Here is a 16300-nt window from a genome sequence, read left to right as displayed (position 1 = left end):
TTGCACTAAAAGTATAACTTCCTGACCATAAGATGTATTTTGAAATTGATGGCGAGACAGATTAGCGATGAGCATTCTGTCATATTCTCCACTGTCTGTTTTACCAGGGTAATGAGAGCAGCGGAAGAAACCACATCAAGCAACGTGTTTCCCTTCAAAATGGTTCACATCAGTAAGAAGCATCGGACGTGGTACTTTTCAGCAGCATCGGAGGACGAGAGAAAGGTACAGTATTTGTTTCACGATGCAAACCCGCAGAGTAAGAGACAATCACTGAGAAAGGACAAAACCTGATCAGGTAGTCATTTATCCAGGAAGTCTTACATTAGTTTTATCACATGTGTGCCATGCCACTGGGAACCGAAATATTAGAACATCAGACCCACAGGCCTGTTGATAAATTAAGATCCAGCAACAACCATTTTTTAATTCTTATTGGCCTCATTGGCGAGATATGGTTGATAACGTCTCTAGGCACAGTAAGCAGGCGTTAAACATTTCCATTTTAAGAATGTGCAAACATAAAGCCATTGCTTACCTAACTGTGAAGAAGTGGTATTTTATGGTCAGTGCCACTCATACCAATCAGCAGGGCACAATTTGAATACTATACAGCGCCTCCTGTTGGACATAGAGCAGAAAACTATATCAAAGGAGGTGCATTTTGCAGATCTGTAGTGGGTGAGAGACTCAAACTCCCGGAATACGTGGAATGCCAATGACAATTTGTAGTTTCACAAAATCAATCACATTCCGAGTTACCAATCTTGGCTCTAGTCTGCAACTAAGTTTAAAAAAATCTAGTGGGTCAATGTGTAACATTGAGTATTGTTTAATTATTTGTATTAACACCTTGCCTGCCCTGATAGCTAGTTAGAAATCCTAAACTAGGATCACAAATTGACATTGGAAATAATTAACTGCCAGAAAAGAAAACCATCGTATTAAAAACATTATTTTAATTTTCTTTTTAATACACATATTTTAATGTGATTTTTTTTTTCACACCTGCGTTCTTGTTTTTACTTATATTTAGGTATAGCTGACGGGAGACTGTAACTGCTCTATTGTCAGCTAGCTGAGAGATTTTTATTATTTTGCTTTAATACCTTTAGTAGGTGCGGTTAGCATGACCCACTTTCAACAGTGTAAAAAAAAGCCACTTCTTAAGAATGCTTCTTCGTGATATGCAGGCCAGTGTGGTTTATTCTATTCTATAACGCCAGATTGTATTACAATGATACATTTTTACTTCTGTAACAAATCCAATGCATCTTATAATGTGTCCGTAACGTGTTCCTATTCAGAAATGGATGTTATCGCTTAGGAAAGAAATTGACCGCTACCATGAGAAAAAGGAGACAGTCACAGATTTAAGGTACTTTATGACAAAAAAAGCAAAATAAAGTGTTTCATTTCGAAAATCTGTTTTAGATGATTGCTAACTGACTTGCAAAAGGAAAACAAATACAGTTAAGTTAGAGAAACAAACGTCTTGATTTTGAGTTGAAATAGATTTTTATTCTTTTACATTTTGGCCTTTATTTTAAATGGATGGAGGATGGAACAAATGGATGGATTGAAGGTAGATCATAGGACGGTTTTGCATGGACTTGTAGGGTTTAGGCAGAGAAAAGTGTCAACTATAGTATAATTGATTTTTGTTATTTTTTTTTTTTTTAGTGATGAAGAGTCAGAAACCGACAGCTTCTATGATTCAGTGGAACGTCCTGTGAATATTAAATATACACACAATCCAGCAGATGGTAAGAAATTCAAAAATATAAATTTAATTTGCTTTAAAATCTTGTGTGATAATGTGGGCAATTTGTTTTATTGATTAACTTCGATTTTAGTTCTTCCATTCATGGAATGATTGGTAAGATTGTGACTTAGTGTGTGCCAGGCTGGAAACATTTCATTCACAATTCCTAAATTACCGGTTATACCCAATTACCTGCCTCAATTGTATATTTATATGCTTTATATATTTATATGTGCTGGTTTTTCATGACATCTTAGCATGTTGGGTATTGTATACTTTTCTTCTGTGTACTCTTAATATTATTCTTTGGACAACTGCTTCTTAAATATAATTGAAACTTTCACTAAAGTTCCTATTGTCCTACTAGAAACACCCCAAAGGTTACCTAAACACAAGAAACGCTTTTCTGTAGAGCAGTTAAACTAGTTAATTGGTGTTGGAGTTGGGATTTTTCTCAAACCAGGCTGATGGAAGTATTAATAATTCTCCAATTTATTGGATTAAATGTATCCAAATTAATAGCATAGTATATGAAATATTAGATTCTATCTAGGTAATATATATGAATAGAATAGAATACTTCTAGGAATATTTTTTAAATGCTTTGCTTATTATCATTAGGGAATAGAAGCCGAAAATTGAGACTTTTCTCTTTATATTTAGATAGTTGGCAAGATGATGATGAAGATGATGAAGATTATGAGCTACCCGATGGAGCAGAAGGTTTGTAAAACATATACTGAGCATAATATAGCACACATCAGTATTGTTACACTATTCCCTAGAGTGGGTTTGGTAAACTTCACACTCTGGTTAAATAGAGTTATAAACAAAGATTTTGTTTGTGGCCTTTTTTGACAGACCAGTGATATGAAATAATGATTAATGAGTCACACTAGATGAGCCAACGATTTCCAGAAATCTTTGTAATTTAGTGACCTTTTGTTACAGAATACAAATTCACCAAAATCATTAAGTTCATTTAAAGGGACACTATAGTAACCCAGACCACTTCAGCTCAACGAAGTGGTCTGGGTGTCAGGTCCCTCAGGTTTTAACCCTGCAGCTGTAAACATAGCAGTTTCAGAGAAACTGCTATGTTTACACCGAGGGTTAATCCAGCCTCTAGTGGCTGTCTTCCTGACAGCCGCTAGAGGCGCTTTGGATACGAAAATCGCATTGAGCACGCAGAACGTCCATAGGAAAGCATTCAGAAATGCTTTCCTATGGGCGGTTTGAATGCACGTGTGCCTCTGGCCGCGCATGCACATTCGGCTCCACTCGGAAGCTGACGTCGGAGGGGGAGGAGATGTCACCAGCGCCGAGGGAACCTGGCGCTGGATAAAGGTAAGGGGTTTTAACCCCTTCAGCCCAGCTGGAGGAAGGCCCTGAGGGTGGGGGGGACCTAAGGACTATATAGTGCCAGGAAAACTAGTTTGTTTTCCTGGCACTATAGTGGTTCTTTAATGTAACAGGAAAGATGCTTTTAAACAAATTAATTCATACATTCTGTAGCAGTTCAGGCAATTTAAAGAAAAACATTTTCTGATAGTAAGTCTATAATGTATGGCTACCTACCTCATTTTCTGTGGAATAACTAAACATGACTCCCTACAGCAAGTGACAAGTCAGGATTTCCGTGCAGAGTTAGCTCCTTTGATAAATGACTTCCCTTCTTGCCTGAGATGAGATAAGGTGCTACAGCTGAGCAAGAGATGTTCAGATTAAGCTGAAACAGAACAATATTTTATATTTAAGTTTGAATGTTGCAAGTAATATCAGATATTTAAAACAAGCTAAGCGTTATTTTGTATCCTATTTTCTGTGTTTTACAGTCTTCAGCAGACTTTGAACTTGATTTATTATTGTTGTATAATGGTTCCAAATCATTCAATATTTATGGATAAGCTTTCACAAAATGTATCATGCGTAAAAAAATAAAAATAATCCTATCAAAAAAATATATTTTTATATATTATATAAATATAATCTTAAAGGAACACTATAAGGTCAGGAACACAAACATGTATTCCTGACCCTATAGTGTTAACACCACCATCTAGCCCCCCTGGGCCCCTCATGCCTCCATAAATATAGCAAACACTTACTGTATTCAAGTCTGAAGCTGTAACTCTGCATGCTGTTTGCCTAAACAAAAAAAAAACAGTCTGCTGACATCATCACAAGTGGTAGCCTGATCCAATCACAGTGCTTCCCCATAGGATTGGCTGAGACTGACAAAGAGGCAGATCAGGAGCAGAGCCAGCATGATTCAAACACAGTCCTGGCCAATCAGCATCTCCTCATAGAAATGAATTGAATCAATGAATCTCTATGAGGAAAGTTCAGTGTCTGCATGCAGAGGGAGGAGACACAGTGCTGCCCTGTGCTCTGCTGACAGCAGATCTGAGTGGATTGAGGAGTTTTATGCCTCAATCAACTCGGAAGTCCTTCTGGTGGCATTCTGAGTGACTGCAACTGGAGGTGTTCCTAGCTTTCAATGTAAACACTGTATTTTCTCAGAAAATACAGTGTTTACATGAGAAAAGCTACAGGGAGCTATAGTTGTCACCTGAACATCCTCATTAAGCTGACGTTTTTACGGTGACTATAGTGTCCCTTTAAAAGTTTATCCAAAAATATTAAATCATTTTAAAAGCTCATCCAAAAATATTAAAGGAACACAAAGGGCTCTATAACAGCCTACCTTTTTTTTATGAATGGAGAGTTAATGATTGGCTTAGAACGTCAGCTGACCGCTCTAATGCGAATATTAGTGCAAAGATTTGCTTTCTAAGAATTTCTAAAAGTGGATATATATCTGGACAGATAGAAACAGCACTGCAGAGCAGACTCTATATCACTGGTAAGGAAGTGCTAGGGACCCTCTGGCACCATTATGACTTAATTTCTATTAAGTTGTTATGGTGCCCAGAGTGTTACTTTAAATTGAGGATTTTGTTGCAAATGGTCACATGCAGGATACCTTGTCATCTTGTGTATCCTTGTCCCCTAGCATGTTGCATTTTTTACACTCACACAGGGATGGGATTTGTGAACAGGAGAATGAGATTGGGATAGATATTGTGAAATCGTAAGCACAGTTTGGCTCACTCACTGTAGAAACTCTTTTGTGCGCTTTTTAGATTTTGAAGGGGCACATCCACCTACATACACAATAGGTCATCCACTAACTGTAAAAAGTAATCATACAACTAGACATCGGTACAGTATTTAACACATACAAATATGTACAAATATATCATAAGATTGTTCAACAAAAGTACACAAATACGTCATTAGATTGTTCAAGACACGCATACAAATTAATTTATAGCATATATAAATATGAGACAAACACACAAATATATAATTGTTAAAAAAAGGTTTTACAAATACATCCTTGGAATATTCAAACAACATATATAAATATCTCCTTAGAATGTTTGAAACCAGCACATAAATATATCCAGAGAATCTTCAAGATAAGTATAAAAATGGCCTAAGGTTCTAAGTGTTTTACTCTACAACTTTTACTCTACAACTGCAGCAAAGACTAGGTTAGCTTAAACAGTAATACTTTTGTAATTAAAACACTATGTATGCTATAAGAGTTAAAGTGACAATGACAAATGGGCTATTTTTTTTTGTTTGTCTTATTAATACTCTCATTGTTTATTTGTTCTTATGCAGCTAGTGCACCATCCTATCCCCCACCACCAATTCCACGGACGAAACAGAGTGAGAGAAGGATATCCGATGTTCCAACACCCACTAAGCACCTTTCTCCTATTTCCTCTACTAAAGCCAGCTTACCTGATCTGAAAGAGCTAGATGTCACAAATCCAAGAAAGAACTTTCCCAGCACAAAGCCACCTCCACCCCCAATACCTGTATTTCCTGTAGTTCACAATAAAGGGGAGCCACCACCTCCTCCTCCCCCAATTGCACCCGTACGAAGGATTTCAACTGACATGATTGAGAAAGAGGTGCCAAGTCAAAGAAAGGAATCTACTTGCCTCCCCAACCACAACGTTTCTGAAGCAAGTATAAATCTCCCACCTCCCTTACTACAACCATTACCTCAACGAAGAGGTATTATAAACTGTGAACCTAGGGGGACCAGGGCAACAAAACCCCAGTCAGGTGAGAGTGTTGTTAACAATTTGAGTAAAGAACTCAACAATAAGTTTAAAATGAGCTCTCCTATACCACCTCCAGTACCAACAAACAAACCAGGAACTGACAAGTCTATAGGAACAATTACTAGACCACCTCCAGTCCCACCAAGCAAACCCAACAACCAAACATCTATGTTTAAACCAAACAATGTTATGACCACTCCAAGTCCTCCAGTACCTCCCAACAAGCCCAGATTAGACTCTATTGAGAAATCACCTAATGTCAGCCCTATCATCGAAGGAACCAAACCTACTCTGCTAAAGATAAGTCTACAGAAGCCTCCACCCATATCCAGGAATCAGATGGCTGGAAAGAATTGTGCAGCAGTGGAAAGACCCTCCGCTTCTCCAATATTGTAAGTACAAAACAGAAATAAAGAGAGTGAATTCTGTAGAAATGATTATAATACATTGTTTAGAATGATTGAAGTAATCACATTGGAATTCAGTTTCAGATTTTGCTAGGGGGCAGAGCAACGGCCTATTATCAATCAGATTTTCTTTAAAAATATTAACTCATGATGTGTAAAGGCTGAGATATTTATTTTTTCTAAAAACCTTTATAAAAACGAATACCATACCTGTTTATTTAATTTATCAGTTTATTCAAAATCTGCCCCCTTTTTAAATGTAGTGCCTTTGTAAAGAAAACATTCTTCTGACCGTTATGCTCAATAAGGCTCATACCAGAAAGTTTACCTTGAGATTTTGTTTGTTTTCTCTGGTACTTCCTATATGGCATGTACAAGTATTATTCTTTTACACCTTTAACATATAATGTGTACGTGAAAGCAGTTTAACCCCTTAAGGACCAAACTTCTGGAATAAAAGGGAATCATGACGTGTCACACACGTCATGTGTCCTTAAGGGGTTAATGAAATTGCAAAGACCAGTCTAAATCATTTCCATAAGTTAATTAAAGTGAGCTACACAAAAATTGCCTTGCATTACCCTAACGTCAACAATATTACCCAATGTTTAGAGGAATTCGGCAAACAAGATAGGATTAGAAGAGGACAATCCAAACTATTGTGCAAGTTGTTGTATTATGTTATTATGACCATCTTATTATTCTCTGTATCAGGACTCACAGTTAGGTAATGTCAATATAAAAAAAAAAATTCTACTGCATTCCAAAGAACGTTTGTTCTTTTCCCCTCATTGTGAGAGAAGTCATCCATGATAATTGGGTGGGATGATCTTCACACAAGCGGAGTTGAGTTACAAGGAAGATCCTTGCCTGGGATCCTGTTTTGCAAAGCACAACTCTGACGCCTTTTTTCTTTTTTCTTAAATGTGCATCTAAATGTTATCATTCTCTTTTTAGGAGAACGTCACCGGATGGACAGAGTTTTAGGGCATTTGCACTGGAAACTCCAGTTATCCCCGCAAAGCGGAAAGATACGTTGGATGACAAAAGCGACAGTGAGGACGATTATGAAAAGGTAAAGGTGCCGTGTCTGTCATTTTATTCCTGACTTTGACACTCATTCTAAATGTCAAACATGCCAAACAGTGCAAATAAAAAATTACTGGAAAATTTCAACCAGAATTAGGAAACCAACTTCATATGAAATGTATTTTAATCACCCAAGTAATGACGATTTTCAAATTATACAAGTTTCCAATATCCTAACAATGTTTACTTTGTTCTGTAGCATAATATAGTTTGTTATACTATAGTGTACTAGTGTATTATAATGAGATACAGTGTAGTAGATTGTACTCTAGCATGAAGTATGGTATCATATTGTATAGTGGAAGTGCAATAGAATCCAATATAGTATAGCATTGTACAATAGATATAGTGTAGTATAGTATAGTACACTACAGTGTACAAGTATAGTACAGCAGTGTAAAGTGTAGCATAGAATAATATAAGGTTATAACGATGATTACATTTTTGATGATTATTATTTCAAGAAACACATTATTTACGCAGTGTTCTTTTTAGATGTTTTTTTTTTTTAGATTATTGGGCTCCCTGTTAAAGTAAAAAAAATATATATGCATTTTTCACATTAAAATGTAGTTGTTTTGTGCTTAGAATGTCCCTTTAACGTCGGTTAAATATAAAATGTTTACATCCTTTGTCACAATAAAGTAATCGAAATGCCATCTTTTTTTCAGGTTCCCTTACCTCCCTCTGTATTTATTGATACCACTGAATCTGCTGACATTGAAAGGTATTTTATTTCGTACTGGGTTTTATTGGTTGCATATTGATTGACATAGAATCTTGCCAGTGACTCCCAGTCTGTGGCGGGGGGTGGGGGGGGCGGGTATGGGGGGAAGATGTAAACAGATCTGTCATGTTATCTTCTCACAAAGGTATTACCTCTCCATCCACACACATAGATACCACATTGAGATACAATTCTTAGATCTCTCCACCGAGATTACACTTTTGCTTCTCCCCAATGAGATACCACCCTTCCATCTTCCGAAGGATATAGAAACTCCTCCATTTCCCCACACAGAGTCCAGTAGATTCTGTGAGAAAGGGAAAACTGAGAAGGTGCTAAATAAAACTGATGGCTATTTTTATCGGGCTACCCCGGAACACTACTGTGCTTCAGTTATTTTGTAGCCGGTCTAAATAGCTCGTATCAGCTCACAAATTAGTTAAATGAATTTCCTTTCTTTTTTTTGCTGAAGTCTGTAGGCATTTGCCTTTGTAACTATGCATATCAGCATGTGAAAGGTTGAGAAAACATCCCCGCTGCTAGTCTGGAAGCACATGTACTCAGCATGCATGTGGAATTATATTGTGCTGCTTGTGCACGTTGGACATAAATGAGGATATTGTTGTTTTTTTTCCAGGATGTTCAAAGCTGTGAGCCAAAGAGGAAGTCCCGAGAATGGGCTATTCTGTATTAGAAAGTCTGCAAAGGCCGGAAAGGTAAAACTCACGCTGCACTCGAGATTGGCTGTATCTTCATATTGGGTTGGCTATCACTGTTAGATGTGCAAAGTTATTGTTTTCAAAGTCATTTCCTGCGTTCCCCCCGGGAGGCAAAGAAATCTTGTTTAAAAGATGCACTGCGGGGCGGAGCCTAGCAGCGCAACAGAGTGGTCGCACCTGAACACCGCTCCAGCGACTTACCGCACTAAAAGGCGAATAACGGCGGCATCGTATCGCCAAAATAGAAACCGGGGACAGCTCCGTCTGCAGAACGTTACACTGCAGCGGCCGATGCCTTTTTTCAGCACACCGGGCAAAAAAATCCGCAGTCGCGGCCCAAAGGCCTACCGCGTGAGAGACCAGGCCCTCGCGTACCAAAGGGGGTACCCAACGTGGAGTGACTTCGACCTGTCCACGCTCCTACCGACTACACCGACAGAGGGAGACATGGGGAGGAAATCCCAAAAGCAGCCGGTAACCGACAACAAGACACAGAGAGACATCGGCCTCATGCTACAGCCTCCAACGCTGGCCCCAACCCAGCGGGAAATCTCCTGCTCGAGAGACTCCTCACCCTCATGGTCGGGAGGGGGAGCTTCCCCTCGGAACCCAGCACCAGCCTCAGGGAGTGCCTCACAAACACCTGAAGCAACTCCTGCAACCAAACAGGAGATAAAGGACATGCTTACCAGCCTCCAGCATAACCTCCGGAGAATGTGGGAAGCTGATTTGGCGGTGCTCACCACGGAGGTACAGGCCGTCACTGCACGCACCCAAGCCACAGAGGGGGAGGTGATTGACCTTAAGCAGGGGCTGAAGGAGCTGGGCGACCGGGTACAACAAATACAGGCCTCACAGTACGAAACAAACAGGCAAGTGAATATCTTGGACGATAGGGGGCGGAGGAAGAATTTAAAGATCAGGGGGGTCCTAGAAACAATCCCTCTCGACGAGCTGCCACACTTTATCCGGAGGCTGGTGGCCTCCCTACTCCCAGCAAAGCAGGCCAAATACTTTACCTTCGATGGTGTATATAGGATCACCAAATCCCCCCAGGCACCAGCGACAGCACCCCGGGACGTCATCCTGCGATGCCAATCAATCACGGACAAGATGGGACTCCTACAAGCACTGAAGGGACAGTCTCCCTACGAATTTGAACAATGCCAACTCTCCCTCTTCCAGGATTTAAGCAGATCCACCTTGTTGTGGAGGAAATCCATGCAACCCCTAACGAAAATCCTGCAAGCCGAGAAGCAGCCCTACAGATGGGCGACACCACGATCAATCTGGGTCACAAAAGCTGACAAATCGTACAAGGCCACAGACCCGACCGAAATCCCGGCCCTGCTGACGGCACTGGGTATCCCACAGCAACGCACAGCTTCCCATGGGCACACACCCGCAAGAGCGGCCACGGCCAAACCCACGCTTGAGCCGGGAAGGGATAAGAGACTTACCTGAACTTCTTCAGTCAAGGAGACTTTCAAATTATAATTTGTGTTTATGTTTTAATTCTGTTTTAAAGTTCGTATATATCTTACCAATACCACTCTCTCTGATAGGCCTAAGCCACAAGGTGGCAACACCACGTTACGTCTATACAACCACCCCCCCCCCCCGAGTGCTCCAGGGTAAAGGAGCACAGTACAGCATGGAGCGCCACATATCACCCCAGGAACCGGACATAGGGCCAAAACACACGACTACCTTAGACAGGTCCCGAAGACCACAGTCACCACAGCTCCGACATACGACACCATCCCGTATAGAAGCTGAACTTTTAGCCAGGCAGTGAGGCAACCCAACAGACCCCACCTAATGGGGGATGTGAGAGACTCTACCGCCACAGAACACTGAGTATACACTAGACCGCTATGGTAGGACAACACGCTCTCACCACTACAATTTACTAAGCAAATAGGGGGGCGACCGAACACAACGACTAGCTAAATAGAGCCCTGCTACACCAACACCAGGTGGGAGGACAATTACCATATAGGCCCCAAGCACACAAACCAACACACCCCTTACAACATTGACAATGCCATCTCTAGCCTGGCACCTTTACAGTCATAGAGGAGACAACTCGTTTTAACACTCTAGCCCACTATAAAAACAAAACAAATTTGTGTATAGTTACTTTCACAATACCTAACGATTTGTACCACAATGTGATATTTTACTGCAAAGTATTGTTATGTTTATGACACGATGTGTCTATATGCCTGTCTATGCCCGCGGTTGTGGCGAGCTAGGCATCTCTGTTCTCTCTAAGCACAAATAAAATAAAGATTGACAAAAAAAAAAAAAAATAAAAGATGCACTGCTTTAGTCAGCAGCTTTCAAACACGCATGTGGTGCACACAGCACAGTGAAATCATCACAAGTTTAACAAAATAGCATAGTTCGTAGAGACTGAGGCTAAGAGTAAATATATACTTTCTATCAAGTCTGGTTGACTTTTAATTGTTTATAACTGAAAGTATAGTGCAATTCAAAAGCTCTCCATTGAATGGTAATGCGGTAATGCTCATATAAATATAAAATAGATAATGGTGAAGCATTTATTATGGGAAAATAATTCCGATGAGACATTATGGTAAATCATGAGTCCGAAGGTTGAGGGGGTTTATAAATGTCTCCAGAAACCCAAGATAACAATATTCTTTACTTATAAACACATCAGCGTTATGTATCAAGACTTTCCCCTTTCATATCAGTAGCAGGAGAATAGACAAGTGCAATTTGTTTCATTCCAAATAGAATTTTGTACGAATTTAGTCATTTGAAAGCGTCTGAATTTCAGAATTGGCTGACATTGATACAATCCGAAAACAAATAAATTCTGAGCAAATCAAAACAAATTATTCCAGATCCATTTGGTTTCACAGGGATAGTCAACCAGGGACTTATTGACTAAGAAACTGAAACAGCAAATTTAAGAAACTGATTTTTTTTTCTTAATTTTGATTTTTCATCTGTTTAGTAGACAGTATCCTATCCTTATGTTGGATTGCCAAATAAGGGATGTGTCCACTGAGCAACTGAACAAGCAAATTTAAGAATAAAGGGCTTTTCTTATTTTTTCTCTCTTATCTGTTTAGTAGATAGCTAATTTGGTATTCTGATTCCTACCTTACGTGGGAATTGCTGTTTAGCGACTTTAGCTGTTTACGGACCTCTCTACTAAACTGCCAGTGTCACTAAAAAGCAATTCGTTCTGAATCTAAATTTGTAGACATTTAAAAAATTACAAATTAACAACGAACTGAAACAAATTTATTTTTGACAAAGTACATCTCTACAGGAGAGTACTACATTAGGGAATGGAACACAGCAATTCAAGACATGTATATGCAATCACACCATGCATTATAGTTTTTATGTCCCTGTGGTATCATCCACAATGCTGCTTGGATTTTGAAAACATAGCTGTCTCCTTTAAAATAACAAGTAGATCAGGTTAACTCAGTAGAAAGACATGTTAATAAAATAAACAGTTCATGACTATCTTCGATACAAACACACGTGGGTTTTTTCGCTTTGAAATTAGTTGATGTGCTCATTTGTTTTCAATACATAACTCGGTTTTGTGACTTAACTATTGTAATTAAACATTCTATAGATCAATTGTTAGTAAGAATGCAATATAAATAAAAACATTTGAAATTACAGCGTTTGCTGAAATAACAGTCTTCCATCTTTCATTCAAGGTTTTAGTTGTGTGGGATGGGATGGCCGACAAAGTCCGGAACTACAGGATCTTTGAAAAGGTTGGTAGATTTTTTTTTAAAAAAAACACACGATACTCCACCCCCAACAGAAATATGTGAACTTTGAGTCATGCAGAACCTTATTTAAGCCTCTTTGGTAAAAGGAACTGCATATTTTGTGTTGGTGAAATAAATATTCAAACCATTGCATCAAAGTTCTATGACAGACCCACTGGTTCTTTTTCATTTAGCAGGTCTTGTGCACATAATGCTTTCATATTTGTCCTAATACGTTAGCCTTCAAGTAATTTGCGATTTATTTGTCATTATTGTCTATAATTTTGTGAATAAACCCCATAAAACTTTTTAAACAGAGACTCAAGTTATGTACATAGTTGAACTGCAAAATTAGCAAAATTAAGAAAAATAAAGTGTTTTCAAAACAGGGAAGACCCACTAAAATTGCAGTTTTTGAGTCCTGAACTAACCTTTAAGATCCACTGAGGTGAAGTAAAATTATTGTAATATCTTCTCTTCTTTTAGGATAACAAAGTTTACCTAGAAGCAGATGTATTGTTTGAAGACGTTGGAAGTCTGGTTGAACACTACTATGCAAATAAACTACCCAGCCATGAAAATCTAATTCTTAAACATGCTTATGGGTGTCCGAGTTCTGCAAGGTGACAAGACCGTATATGAACAATAATAAATTGATAAACGGAATGGGTTCTGCCAATAGAAATGTGAATATTTTTTTCTCTATTTTTTTTATATAAGAATATAATGGACATGAATGACTTTAACTGGAGAATAGTTGTGTTAATGAGAGTCTGAAAATAACTCTTAACTCATCAACGGAGTATTATCTCATCAACGGACATGGCTTGTGGAGCCCATTTTACCTCATTAGAGACTCTGGATGAAACCAGCAACAATGGGACGTTGTGGCCTTAGGTGTACACACAATGTGTGTGTGTGTGTAACTGGCTGGGTGTGGTTTTGGCCCGGCATCCCTTAGTCCAGCTGTGAACTGTGACCGGTGCATTCTGCGTTTTTGCTCACTGATTTACCAAATATCACCATCGCAAATCCTTCTTCCAACGCCTGTTCTGTTTCCAAAGAACCTTCTCTGAATTAAAATTAAATGTGTCCATGGGGGTCCTATCATCATATTTAGAAGAATTCTCTGTGAAACCTTTAGTATGAATGGACGGGGAATATATTCCAGTAGGGGTGTGTTAACCACGTATTATTGCTGAAGACTGTTTTCTCTCCTTTTTACCAAAAAATATCTCGTACTGAGATCTTTTGCATGGCAATTTTCTATCAAAAGCATTGGAAGTAATATACAAAATGGTTAATCTGTGCACAGAATGAAATCATGACATTATATGTCCCTTTACATCTGTTTGTTTCAGTTGCAATGCATATTGTTTTAGAGTCCTGAGCTGCGCGGCGGTTTCTTTAGTGTAATTTGGTAATCTGCCGTTGAATTTACAACATAGGAGATTTAAAGGTAAGCTTCCAACCACTATAACCATTACACTGGTAGTGGTTACAATACCAGTGCCCTGGCACCTGACAGGACCCAGGTAAGCTGTCAAACTGTTTTTAACCCCTTAAGGACCAAACTCCTGGAATAAAAGGGAATCATGACATGTCACACATGTCATGTGTCCTTAAGGGGTTAAAATGGTTTGACAAATTAATTTGGGAGGGTGCCAGGGCACTTCTGACACTATAACCACTACAGCAGGCTGTGGTGGTTTTGTGTTTAGTTCTTGGAGTGTCCCTTTATAATTCAGTGTTTACATTTATTCTAATATGCTAGTGGCACATTTGATACATTATGAAACGTGTGTGTAGAGAATCTATTGTTAAAAAATCTGCCTGCCATGTTCCAATATCTGTGTCTGTAGAATATCAAAGGGACACTTAAGCACCATAATCACCTATGGTGTGCTGTAGTGATTATGGTGTCAGTAGTCACCCGACACCATCACACTGGCAAATTGTTTTACAGAATGTCTTAATAGTGGGACGGCAACCCAGGAAAACTTCTGGCACCATAGCCAATATAAAATACTGTAGTGACTATGGGGATTCGAGTCCCCCGTTAAAAAGTTTTAGATTTCATTAAGAATGAATGTCAGTGACAGCTAAGTTCTGCACTGCAGATACCCTTGGACTACTTTTTTATGGGTTCAGACTGAGCATTATGGGAAACTGTAGTCCTCAAATATCTAAATAGATTAAATTGTGAACAAACTAGTAGATGATTAAGAAATGTATAATTTAATATATGTCCACCTGCTACTTCTCAAGGATCACGCCCAGGACTTTACAAATCGGCCATCGGACCAGCAGATATGTTTAAACCAGAGATACAATGTGATCAGTTATTGCATGTATAAAATATCCCAAATCTGCTGATATCGGCAAGGTCAAAGTGTGGATAATCCATGCCCCCTCTGCATACAACATTTTTATTCAAATACCTTGTCACCAACAGTGCAAAAAAAAAAAAACTGTTGGAGAAAATGCTCAACACATTAACAATTTGGCTGCCAAACTATTTCCAGATAAATGTATTGTTGTCCACCAGCAGGAATCCATCCTTATTGAAAGGATGCTGTGTGTTCTATTAAAAAGGGTAACTTGTACAGTGAGGAATGAGAAGGGAAGATCTAGATGGTAGTCAATGTCTTCCTTATATGTGTCTATACGTGTCCAAACTTTGGGTTATTCGCATTGCTTGTGGTGTAATGTACAGTCAATATGTTAACTGGAATCCACCATTCCAGCCTGTTTATTGGTGTTCATTATATGACATCCTTCTGGTTTAAACACCCTCCTTTTAGAAAAGATTGTTGGTTTATGACCATAAAATGTATTAACGGTTTTTATCTGACATATTTTGTATTTTATACACTACAAATGTCACCTGGATTTATAGGTGAACACAGTCTTATAGGAATGGAATGTATTAGCTATTATGCAGAGCATTTCACGGACACGGGGGTTACAGCTTGTAAAAGTGAATTGTAAAATGTTTACTGTCTCCTAAATTCTATTTAATCTTGTCTGCCTCCTTCCTTTTGGCTCATCTAAAGATATTAAAAAGATTTTCAGAAATGTGTCTGCACCTCACAATTTGTTTTCTGTTTAGTTACTTTTTTCCTTTTTCTAAAAAACAAACAAACAAATATATCTATCTATCTATCTATCTATATATATATATATATAATATATAGAAAAATATTTAATTTCTTAATGATGAGGATGCTTTATGTGTATAGTAAATTAATATTTAAATAACCGAAGCATTACTATCTGTTCATTTTAACAACAGCACAATTATGTTATTTGGTTGTCCACTGTAGTTTGGTTGTCCACTGTAAAGTATTATTTTCAAGAAAAAAAATAGTATATTTTGGGCAAATTGAAAATTGACCTGGCAAACCAAAGACCACGATGGCATTCAAAGCTTGACTATTTTAGCCTACATGTTGCAAATTCTGTGTCTAGTTACTGCTAGTATTAGCCTTGTATGTGTCTGCTAAATTCTGTCAATCGTTAATATGTTATGGTCAATTTTTGTTTTTCATCGCCCCCGTCCGTGTGTTGCTGACTGTAAAGCCCAGGCATTGCTTACCTTTATAGGTTTCCAAAACAAGGATTGTGATGGGGCTGTAAGAGGAAGTGTTACATGTAATTTCGTTAATTAAGTGA

The 16300-nt window shown here is 38.5% G+C and overlaps 1 protein-coding gene across 1 annotated transcript in view; it reads left to right on the top strand.

Annotated features, from left to right (window-relative positions):
- Nucleotides 1–15750, top strand: part of SH3BP2 (SH3 domain binding protein 2) — a 49153-nt gene extending 33403 nt beyond the window's left edge. The window contains exons 4-14 of the mRNA XM_063457722.1: nt 108–225; nt 1308–1378; nt 1684–1766; nt 2429–2488; nt 5459–6302; nt 7275–7392; nt 8078–8133; nt 8771–8849; nt 12569–12628; nt 13112–14175; nt 14253–15750. Of these exons, the coding sequence (XP_063313792.1) occupies nt 108–225; nt 1308–1378; nt 1684–1766; nt 2429–2488; nt 5459–6302; nt 7275–7392; nt 8078–8133; nt 8771–8849; nt 12569–12628; nt 13112–13252 (1630 nt within the window). The 3' untranslated portion in view covers nt 13253–14175; nt 14253–15750. The remainder of the gene's footprint in view (nt 1–107; nt 226–1307; nt 1379–1683; nt 1767–2428; nt 2489–5458; nt 6303–7274; nt 7393–8077; nt 8134–8770; nt 8850–12568; nt 12629–13111; nt 14176–14252) is intronic.
- The last annotated feature ends 550 nt before the right edge of the window (nt 15751–16300 follow it).

The sequence above is a fragment of the Pelobates fuscus genome, chromosome 6, assembly GCF_036172605.1.
Source record: "Pelobates fuscus isolate aPelFus1 chromosome 6, aPelFus1.pri, whole genome shotgun sequence".
NCBI classification, from domain to species: Eukaryota; Metazoa; Chordata; class Amphibia; order Anura; family Pelobatidae; genus Pelobates; species Pelobates fuscus.
The sequence above is the reverse complement of the archived record's forward strand: the minus strand, read 5'-3'. Positions and strand labels throughout refer to the sequence as shown.